The sequence below is a fragment of the Megascapheus bottae genome, chromosome 15, assembly GCF_031878675.1.
Source record: "Megascapheus bottae isolate mThoBot1 chromosome 15, mThoBot2.hap1, whole genome shotgun sequence".
Classification (NCBI taxonomy): Eukaryota; Metazoa; Chordata; class Mammalia; order Rodentia; family Geomyidae; genus Megascapheus; species Megascapheus bottae.
Genome location: NC_143523.1, coordinates 25,264,452 through 25,276,181, shown reverse-complemented (window position 1 = coordinate 25,276,181; position 11,730 = coordinate 25,264,452). Strand labels below are relative to the sequence as shown.

The following is an 11,730-nucleotide window of genomic DNA, read 5'->3' as shown; positions in this document are numbered from 1 at the left end:
TAACCACTGCTTCAAGTGGAGTATTCTAAGTCCATCCATCTGTATACTGATCTTTACATCGACAGTGTGACTTCCCATATAACACCTGCTCTCTGGGCTAGAGGTGATACCTCCAAGTTCCAGTTATACCCAACAAGAGAACTGGCCCTAAATCATGATTACTTCTGGGATAAAAACATAAGCCTACTAGTTGGGCACGGTGGCTCACGCCTCTAATTCTAGCTACTCCGGAGGCTGAGCTCTGAGGATAAAGGTTCAAAGCCAACCTAGCTACAAAAGGACTTGAGACTCATCCCCAATTAACCCCTAGAAAATGGGAAGTGGGGCTTGGCTCAAGGGTAGGGCAGAAGTTTTGAGCTGAAGAGCTCAGGGGCTCAGGGACAGCGCTCAGACGCTGTTCAAGTCCCATGACTCCCTCCCCCACCCCCCAAAAGCCTAGTTTCTTATCTGTTACTAACTACAAAGGAGGGCTATGAGGGCACATGTATGAAACAACTCTGAAAACAGTAGTAAGTACTAAACAAATGCATGTATGCTTTAAAAGAAAAAAACTTTTTTTTTTTTTTGGCCAGTCGTGGGGCTTGAACTCAGCGTCTGAGCACCGTGTCCTTGGGCTTTCCTCAAGGTTAGCCCCTCCTGCATCATTTCCAGTTTTTTTCTATGTATGTGGTACCAAGGAATCGGACCTGGGTCTTTGTGCATGCTAGGCAAGCACTCTACCACTAGGCCAAATTCCCAGCACCTAATGCATGTATTCTTAATGAGAATCCCGGGCACAAGGGTGGTGGGATCTGTGTGTAGAATTTGAAGATTTGTGTATGATGAAGAGGCAAAAGAATGGTAATTTAAAACATTTAAAAGACAAACCTTATTCACTGTACATTTTAGCAACTGTAACTTATTTTTTTCCCTTCAAAATATAAACTTGGGGGAGAGAATTTAAGTTCATTTGTGGCTGTTTCTGTATAGTTTTCCTATTATATACTATGGCTACTTTGTATTTGCTCCCATCATGCAATACCTAAATTACTATGTGGCCCTTGGTGACACTGACACCCCCTTCACCCCCACATTTTATTTACTATAGAGTGCTATTAGGATAGGTTATCCCTTATATTTGCTTCTCTTGAAGGTAAAGAAAGAAAGCATTCAAGGGAAATACATTTAACTTTTTATTATTTTTAAAAATCCAGCTTCAGATAAATTAACAGACTAGATTAGAACCTCAATTGTATTTGATACATTATCACTAAATTTCTAGCCAGGTGGAATACGCCTACACAAACCAAGGATGTATACAAAATGGAAGTGATCACTGGGCAATCATTGTTTCCTTCCAACTCTGTTCAGACTGTCCATGTTCTGTGGGGTTTATAGGTTCAAGTTTAACAAGGTGGAAAGCCCATGTTGGACTGCTTTCCTAAAGATGTTCTGCTGTCCTTCAAATAGAACTGTTTTTTCTTCCTTGCCTTAAGCTATTACAACATTTATAACTATAAACATATACCACTTTGCTGGTCAAAACAGCTAGTCCACCAATATTTCATTATAAGCAGCTCTCACACCATTTGTCTCCACTTCATAACAATGAAAGAAGAAACTTGATTTTGTCTTTACATATTAGTATCTATAGTGCTGGTAAGACTGTCCAATGAGATACCTTTTAGAAAACGCTCAGAAGAAAACTAGTCATTCCTTGTAGCGAAATAAAACTTTTTGAAGTTTCTGCATTGACATAAAAATATCCTTCTGTTATACCTTGGCAAACTATGCTATTTCTTTACTCAGTCACGAACATTTTCTAGAACTCTCAAGATTTCAACACTGTGATTACTAACATAAAGCTTCATTAACTAGAATTTTTAAAGATAGTTGTATGTTTATAAAACACTGTTCCTATTTATTAATGTTCCAATAAATCAACAGAATGATGCAGTAAAACACCCTTGAGATCTAAACTTAAAACCCAGATGAACTACAGTATATAGGTTTTTACAGATAGGCTTTTCTCCCTAGAATTCATATACAGAAGCCCTTCAGTCTGTAGCTTATCCTGAACAAATTACATTAATACATCTTCTCCTTTTTACATTTGTAAAAATTCAGGAAGTTGAAAAATAACATTTATTTGCAAGACATTTGGCATAGGTGGTTAGTAAACATTTGAGAAACAAAAGCTGTTATCAAAATGAGTACAATTTGTGGATAAACCCTAAATAAAGTGGCTTTTGGAAGAACTAGAGTTTGCAGCAACCATCTTTATAAAGAGTCTGCCCACTATCAGTGGAAAATACCCAAGCAAATAGTTCACTAGGTTCAGATATCACCACAAGATAATAAATTCTAAAGAGTATTAGGCTTGATGTATGGGCAAACCCAGTATAATCTAGGAGCCCAATACTATATACTATATTTTTCTTTCCTCTAGCCATTACCTTCCTACTTTATCTTACTCTTGATATCAGAAGATATGTATAATGTCAATTTCTAATCTGTTAAATTTTACAAAATGCAGTAAGAACAGAGAAAGTTTCCCCTAAAGGTTTTATCTTTGGGTACTAGTCCTGGGGTTTGAACTCAGGGCCTGGGCATTGTCCTTGGGCTTTTGTGCTCAAGGCTAGTGGAGGCACATCTCCACTTCTGGCTTTTTACTGGCTAATTGAAGGTAAGGAAGAGCCTCACAAACTTTCTGTCTGTGCTAGCTTTGAACCAAAATTCTCAGTTCTCAGTTTCCGGAGAAACTATGATACAGCATGAGCCCACCAGTTTTGGTTTACCCTTTGTTTTGGATACTGTTCAAAATGTCAAATGATGAGTTGAGCAAATGTTAGCAAGTGAAAGACATACAGAATTACAGCATCTTCAATAATATTCTGCTTTACTAATTCTATTGAGAGCTAGCTAGGAAGCTAAATCATTTGTGAATTCTATTTCTTCAAAACACATTTATCTAGTCTATGAAGCCACAACGAGGTGGGTATCAAAGCTTGAACTCAGGGCTTGCACCTGGCCTGGCATAATCTTAGACATTTCTTTTTTTTTGCGTTATAGGGTTTTATGTTTCTGCAATCTTTCCTATGTGTCCTAAGTAGCTAGGACTACAAGTGTGTATACCATATATGGATCATTCTGAAGAGTTAGAATCTTTCTCATTTTCTTGTTCAGGCTGGCTTCAAATCATGATTGTCCTATCTCTACTTCCCACATAGCCAGAATTACAGGTGTGACAACGATGACTTTTGCAAAGGACTTTTCAAGGTGACTTATATTAATTGTAACACCCTTAATGTATTTAAGTATTAAAAAATTATTTTTCACCAGATTCCAAAGACCGTCAAAGAAGAGCTCAACTTAATAGAAAGGATTGGTTCACCTGAAAAGAAGTAAGATATTCTTTAAAAATCCTTTATCTTACCTGCAGGATCCATAGCATGAAAAACTACCATTTTGGTAAAACAAAACAAAAAAACTCCGGCAGTTCCAATTTATATTCCATCAAACAGACTAATGTGTTTTCCTGTTAAAAAGTCCTTTACATGTTAAAAAGTTACATGATAAGCAACTAAGATAGTTTTAGTTGTAAATGTAGGTAAGAAAACAGAAGAACCATTTAAGTAACATTCTGACTTGACGTATATATCTACAGTTTCTGATCAAATTTCTGTTTGCTCATTCTAGCCATATCGAAGTGGTCTGAAATCAAATTTCACCCTTCATAAGGCTTAAATGCACACACTAAGGTTCAGTAATGGTGATGTTTTTCTAAAAACACCAATGTATAGTATTCGTTTAAGTGGTCATTTGCAGAGCAAACTATTAAACCAGAAACACAATGGTTTTAAGAGAAATCTCACATTATGGCCAGTTCCAGAAAAATACAAAGTGAAAATTATTTTTTTAGAGAACAGCAGCCTCTATTTATTCACCAAATAAAAGAGCTAACCACCTGTGCCTGCACCAGTCACACAGCACACCAGCCTGTTCAGACTTGGTGCCACAATTTTCTCCAGGGCTTCTCACTATCACAGTCTGGATAATTTGGATGTAGGCAAGCTAGGGGACAATAGTATATGGGTCCTTGGTGTTCAAAAGCACATTTTATAGTCTTAAAAAAAAAGTGAGATTCTGTAACAGTGCCTTTTGGACAGTTATCTTCAAATTGGAAACACATCTATTTTCACAAAACAATTTGGTCAGGAAATTTTATTTGAACATCCTAAAGCAGTAATGCTTTAGATGTTGCTTAAATGTCCTAGACAGGATTAACAAAATTAAATGTTTCTAAATTACAAATTTAGCTCCTGTATGAGTCTCAGAAAAGAAACAGAATATAACACCCCCACCCAAAATAAGTATGACACACACATTTTGAAGAAACCCCAATGTTTCATGCAATGGTAGGCAAGATGTAAAAAGCCACCCAAATTCACACATTTCTACACCAATCATCATCAGAAAAAAAAAGTACTCCCTAGTCAGTCTGTACATCCAAATGCTGTTGGGAATCTACACCTACATTACATTATTTAATGTTATATACATTTATTACCCACCCCCCTTGTTTTTAATAATTTCTCATGTAAAGCCTTCATTCAACCCTCCCCCCCAAATAATATGAGACTAACTGGGGGGATGAGGGGATAATCACTTTAGATACTCAGTTAAAATGTAGTTTATCTAAATCTCAAAATGTTTAATAAAAACAAGTACCTTCTCCATTTAACACTTTGCTTTCTAACTGTACAGTAAATTGCATATAGAGAATACACATCTATCTTCAGACTGTATCTTTGGATGGAATTATGATGTAATTGGATAATTTTAAGATAAATAAATGGAAAGTTGGTCTAAGATGACAGCAGATATATTACATGCAGAATTTAACTTGGCTAAATTCTTTTTTTTTTCTCCTTTTTTAAAAAAAAGGATGGAGTTATGTTGGGGTACAGGGCGTAGGGCATGGACAACCAATAACAGATCAAAAAAGAACCCAGATTCAATATATAAAAATGTCCCATTATTATGTCAACAATGGCAGTAAAAATAAAAGAAAAGGTAATCTTTCTGGAACATCATTTTTCAAGAACATAGAAACACTAAGTGCCAGGAAGATTTCTATTCATGTACTTTTAGCATCCAAGTTTCCCTCTTGTTTATTTATATTAGAACAAATGCCTTAAATAAACTATTTGTCCTCTTCATTGAAGAGAGCTGGTCTATTTCATCTTTAATGAGCTAGTTTTTGGGAGGATTAGCCATGTACTGTAGTAATGCCTACTGCATAAAATCCAAGCATTTGCTGTGAACAGTTGGAGAAAGCAGTCAGTAAGAACCTAGGATCAATGGAAATAGATGTTACTTTTAGCCATCCATGAAAGAGAGACCCACAGTGTACCCAGTGTTAAGCCCAAATTTCTTCTTGCGCTTTCTTTTTTTGTTGTGCAAGTTCCACCACTATGAAAAAGAAATTGATCCAAAGTTCCAGGGTTTTTTTGTATCTCTAGTCAATTTTCACATTAGTATAGATTTTTCGGACAAAGGCACTTGTTCCCATGTAACCAATTGCTCCTGCAAAGATAAAATAAAATGTATTGATAAGAAATTAATGTAACCCCTCTGTATACCGCCTTAAAATAAAATTTAAATTTTAATACAAATACATATGGAACAGTAGTCAAGATTTATAATGTCCTCTGCTTTGGAAAGTTACCCCCCTACCCTGCCCACAGGATAATATTAGATTAGTATTTGCTGTGAATAAATTAAAATTCTATCATTTGCTTTCACAAAGCATCTGTTACAGTCATATACCAAGAATGCCTAAGATATTGTAAAGAATTAAATCACAATAGTCAATAACTTAAAATACACCTTTTATAAAAGAATAACTTGATCATGACAAAATATTGTTAAATGAAAAAAAAAACTTACCTTATTTATTTATTTTAATTTTTTTTTGCCAGTCCTGGGCTTAAGCTCAGGGCCTGAGCACGGTCCTTGGATTTTTCTCAAGGCTAGAACTCTACCACTTGAGCCTCAGCACCACTTCTGGCTTTTTCTAAGTATGTGGTACCAATGAATCGAACCCGGGTCTTTGTGCATGCTAGGCAAGCACCCGGCCCAAAACTTACCTTATTTGACCTGAGAATGTACTATTTGAGGTCACTTATGTACTACTAGTATGTTTCTGCAACACCAAGGGTAGGCGAAAGTGAGCAGTGCTTCTGAGAAGAACAAATAAGCATGGCCAATGGCCTCTGCAGCTCTCTAGAAGAGCCACCTTCTTGTGTCTTTTTATTCTACAGAGAAAAAAAGCTGTATACTTAGCAGAAAGGATGACATTTTAGAAGGGATGGACTAAGAGGTAAACAGTGAAAAGAAATACTAGTTTTGAATGAATCTCAAATGGAGCTCAAAACTCCTAAAAGTGAGGACAGTTATCTATTCTGTTAACTATTTACCTTCCATGTTTAAAAGAGCACCTGACACAAGAAAAGGTACTCAATAAATGTGTTGCACAAATGACGCAACTGGATCATTCTTTATAATGAATATGAGGGCTTTTTAGAAAAAGACAGTCACTAAATTGTCAGAAAGTTCTCTACTTTGGGGCCTGGAGTTTGGCCTAGTGGTAGAGTGCTTGCGCCTAGCATGCATGAAAACCTAGGTTCGATTCCTCAGTATCACATACATAGAAAAGAGCTGGAAAGGGTGCTTGAGGCTCAAGTGGTAGAGCTCTAATCTTGAGAAAACCCAAGGACAGCTCTCAGGCCCTGAGGTCAAACCCCAGGACTGCCCCCCGCCCCAAAAAAAAGTTCTCCACTTAGGAATTTGCCACCTAGGCCAATATTTGTAAAACCTTAAAAGTAAGTTAAGAGTCAGTTAATGGGGGGACAGGACCTTTTTGCCTGTACTGGTCAAAAAACCCAAAATTCTGCCAGGTGTGACAGCTACTCAGGAGACTGAGATCTGAGGATGGTGGTTCAAAGCCAGCTGGACAGTGGCCAGGCCCAGAGTTCAAGTCCCACAATCAACAAAAGCAAAATCAAAACAAAACATCTCAAAAGTCTCCTGCATAGTCAGTCACTGACTGGAGGATGGCAAAATAAAGGTCCCAGATAGGTAAAGAATCCACTGAGCAACATTCTGAAGAATGGACAAAACCATTAAAGAATCATCAAACGGCCTGAAGATAAGACACTTCAACATGATACAGCTAGTTCCAACTTTCAGTCTTCCTCTTCTCCTCAAAGTTAAGTGATGTAATTAATCCAGAGAGCAATTGGGTATGAGTAAAATATAGAGAAATCTTTCCCTTTACTTTGTGTGGCCACTTTTGCGCCAACCTCATTTTGTTTGTGCATGTGTTCAGGATCACTCACATGCACTGTTCTTCCTTCAATGGAGAAACAAAGTAATCCTGGTAGCACAATTATCAAACAAGAGCCCAGCTTTGAATCTATCCTATTTTCCCTACTCTGTTGCCCATCCTTTATATCTACAGATGGAAGTACAGAGATGAGAAAGAAAAAAAAAAAGCCAATGGCAAATAACCAAAAAACAGAAAAGCTTCTGAATTCACCATTCTTCAGCAATGTTTCCACAGTGATCAGACTGTAAGCTTTCATCATTCCTATGAGGTTAACTTAGTCTCATAGATGAAACAGTGAACGAGAAAAATAATAAGTTACTTCTGTGTTTTGCTTATAAGACCTCTGCCTTTCATGGGCTTCAAAGTCATGAAAATGCTGTGCAGCTTTAACTCAGAGCATAGCAAGGCTGAAATTGCAGAAACAGACATACCATAGCGCAGAGGAAGCCCTGTCATGCCAGCGACCCTAGTGTTTTCTGAGCCCTTTGCCAACTTCGAGTCCTCTGCTGACCCTGTAAGGCTGGCTGTACACCAATTTTGCCCATGAGAAAATGTGTGAAAAAGGATTTCGTTTAGTGATTATTTAATGTGGGGTTAAGAGGATTCACACCCAGGACTTGATTCTTTCTGTGCCCTATATAGTCTCTCATGTAACTGGCTCCGTCTTCCCACTTAAGAGCTGTCTAAGCACAACATCTGATGCCTTACATGGCAATCACTCTGGATGACATGCCTACTTCACGATGAGAATGAGACTTGGAGAGGCTAGGCTGACATCTACAACTAAACATCACCACAAGTGATAGGCCACACATGGTCTCTCAAGTCCATGTGCCCTTTCTATTTACCATGCTGCTTCCAAAACTTCTTTATTATCTAGCTATTCCACATGTGCTAAGGACTCTGCCAGATAGTATCAACTCTTACCTCTTCGTTTTGATGAAAGACTGTGAAAAGCCTATCTAATAGCAACACTATGTTCATCTCACAGTGCTCAGGACAGAGCATGCAAATGGTTGGTAGAAATTAAAAGTCAGTGTTCGGATGCCCAAGTGCACACTCACACAATGAACTGTTCTGCTCTCCAGACACTAAGTTTTCATCAACAGTCTTAGATTCCAAATAGCAATCATTTAGGCAATACCTTAAACTGCCTGCAAGACACTCTTTTCCAATAAACGCAAGCTTTAAAAATACCAATTCTGGGGCCAGGAGTTTGGCCTAGTGGGTAGAGTGCTTGCCTAGCGTGCGCAAAGACCTGGGTTTGATTCCTCAGCACCACATACATAGAAAAAAGCTGAAAGTGGTGCTGTGGCTCAAGTGGTAGAGCTCTAGCCTTGAGAAAGTCCAAGGACAGTGCTCAGGCCCTGAGCTCAAACCCAGGTCTGGCCAAAACAAAAAAACAAAAAACCAATTCTCAGACACACATCTTTGAAGCACAGATTCTTGGGAGCTAAAGCAGAAGATTCACTTGAGACTAGGAGCTTAAAACCAGCCTGAGCAATGTAGTGAGACCTCATCACAAAACCAAACAGTAAAATCAAAATTCTAATGCTCAAAATGAGGAAATGTGGTATGGGATCCTGTGTTACACAGAATTAGTAGAATTAATGAATGACCAGGGGGGCCAGGATTTTAGCCTAGTGGTAGAGTGCTTTGCCTAGCATGCATGAAGACCCAGGTTCAATTCCTCAGTACCACATATATAGAAAAAAACCAGAAGTGGTGCTGAGGCTCAAATGGTAGAGCTCTAGCCTTGAGAAAATTCAAGGACAGTGCTCAGGCACTGAGCTCAAGCCCCAGGATTGGCAAAAAAAAAAAAAAAAAAAGAATAACCAGGGGCCAGGAGTTTGGCCTAGTGGTAGAGTGCTTGCCTAGCATGCACCAAGATCTGGATTCAATTCCTTGGTGCCAGAAGTGCTGCTGTGGCTCAAGTTGTAGGCTGTAGCTTGAGAAAGCCCAAGGACAGTACTCCAGCCCTAAGTTCAAACCCCAGGACTCACAAAAAAAAAAAAAAAAAAAAGAGTAATCAATAAAGAGATAAATCAGGTTTTATGAGAAAGTCATAAGGTCAAAAAGCAGACTCTTCACTTACTTTGTTATTCTTGATAAAGGAAACTACAGAATTTTTAAATTTCTAGTTACTGTATTTTAATGATTCTGAGACACTCAAATGATTTACTCATGGTGCTATAAGAATTTCAGAACTTACCACACATTATCCCCAAGGCTGTGCTAAATACGGCCATATATCCAAAGTAAAATGATGTCTGAAATAAGCCATACATCCTGCAATGAAATAAAAAGGTACGTAGTATATATTTAAATTTTACAAAAGGACAGATTTAATTTCTTAAATAAGGTGATGAGAAAATGTCTCCACTTACTTTGTTTTGAAAAAATAGTAGTAAAAGGAATACATGTAAACATAGATCGCAGTTGATGCAGCAGAGAGAAAACTTGTCCATTGCCTGGGAGGAAGGGGTAATAAATGAATGGCATTAAAAGTTGTAGAACAGAAATTTACAAAAACATTCTTTAAAATTCTATGTATTAGCCAGGCGTGGTGGCTCACACCTATAACCCTTCCTACTTAGGAAGCTGAGATCTGAGGATCATGGTTCAAAGCTAGCCTGGGCACAAAAGTTCATGAGACTCTTATCTCCAATTAACCACCAGAAAATTGGAAGTGGCACTGTGGCTCTGGTGGTAGAGTGCTAGCCTTCAGCTGAAGGGCTCAGGTACAGAGCCCAGGTCCATAGTTCAAGCCTTATAGCCAACCAAAAAAAGGGGGGAGGGCGGGGAAGGAGAGGGGTGTTCCTGTTTCCCTATCATGGAGTTCATTTCTTTATGTATACTATTTTATAAAACCATGAAGAGGCACTTAGGCATTGTGCACTTTGTGTTTCTCACCTAAGAGTACTGCTTTTTCGTTTTGCTGTATCTAGAATCCTGTATAATTTATCATATCCCAGTGCCCTGTAGATTAATATCTACATATCAGAAAGACACGCACTGTTTCTCTGAGCTTGTCTTACCTCACTTAAACTTGATTTGTTCCAGTCTCATACAATTCCTTAAGTAGTAAAATTTTTATTCAGATGTTTTTCTCTGCTTGTGGAACTTCCTACACAGTCTTAACATAGGTACTTACCACCTGTAGTCCTCTGCATTTAGCAAGAAGTACGTGCAAACGATGGTCACGCAGACAGTCACAATGCACAGGATGACCAGCACCAACATCATAAAGCCATAGACATAGTAGATCTTGTATGCCCAGAAAGAGGTGAAGATGAAATACCTAACATGTGATAAAGATATGGCCTTAATCTTCATCTCAAACATCACTCCATTCTTGCTGAGACTCACTTCACCTCATCTCTTACATTTATCTCACTGAAGTGATTGTTTCCCTAACCCTTATCTCATATGCTAAATCCTCAAAGTATTTTCTTAGCCAGGTGGCTCATGCCTATAATCCTAGCTACTCAGGAGGCTGAGATCTGAGGATGAAGGTTCAAAGCCAGTCCAGGCACAAAAGGACCTGAGACTCTTATCTCTAATTAATCTCTAGAAAATGGGAAGTGGGGCTTGGTTCAAGGGTAGTGTGGTAGCCTTGAGCTGAAGGGCTCAGGGACAGCACCCAGGTGAGTTCAAGTCCCATGACCCACCCCCCCAAAAAAAAAAAATTCAGGAAGACATTCAGATCTAAGAAAACTAAAAATACTCAATTGTGAAAGAAAAACTAGTGAAAGTAGTTGAAAACCTCCATTTGCAAAAGTCAATTCCTTCATGTCTATACACTATTTGATCAATGTATTATTTTATATTTAGTAAATTGTTCTGTTATATAGAAAAGCGTAAGTAGACAGAGTAATATATAAGAAAATTAGAAAGCAAAGCCTAAGAATGATTTACACTGTCTTCAGAGGACAGCAAGGGAAGGTGGTAATAGAATTCTCTATTCAGCATTAAGTCAGAACAAGACCTTCAATCTCTTCTTTCCAATGTTTGCTACCTCACTTATTTATCATTCATATATTTGGCAAGCATTTATAGCGCCTGTCTGCCTACCCCAACTCCCACCCCAAACCAGCCTTCCTGCCAGAGAGGACAGTAGTAAACTAAAGACCTACTCTGTACCCTCAAGGAGATTTCTGACCAGTGGGTAAATTCTATTAAGAGGATAATCACGACACACTGCTACAGGTGCTATCACAGGTACAGAAGAGGTACATCCCCTGACTTTGACTGGGCAGGGTAGTGGGGGAAGACAGTGAGAAAACCAGAGAAGGCATGAACTAAGCCTATCTTATAAAGGTCACTCTTGGACATATTATGGACCCGAGGATCTCATC

At 38.3% G+C, this 11,730-nt stretch overlaps 1 protein-coding gene across 1 annotated transcript in view; it reads right to left on the bottom strand.

Annotated features, from left to right (window-relative positions):
• Window positions 1–4,188: 4,188 nt before the first annotated feature.
• Window positions 4,189–11,730, bottom strand: part of Tm9sf3 (transmembrane 9 superfamily member 3) — a 48,399-nt gene continuing 40,857 nt past the window's right edge. Inside the window, exons 12-15 of the mRNA XM_090346160.1 lie at window positions 10,527–10,673; window positions 9,760–9,843; window positions 9,585–9,661; window positions 4,189–5,568 (exon numbers count right to left, since the gene is read on the bottom strand). Coding sequence (XP_090202286.1) covers window positions 5,501–5,568; window positions 9,585–9,661; window positions 9,760–9,843; window positions 10,527–10,673 — 376 coding nt within the window. The 3' untranslated portion in view covers window positions 4,189–5,500. The remainder of the gene's footprint in view (window positions 5,569–9,584; window positions 9,662–9,759; window positions 9,844–10,526; window positions 10,674–11,730) is intronic.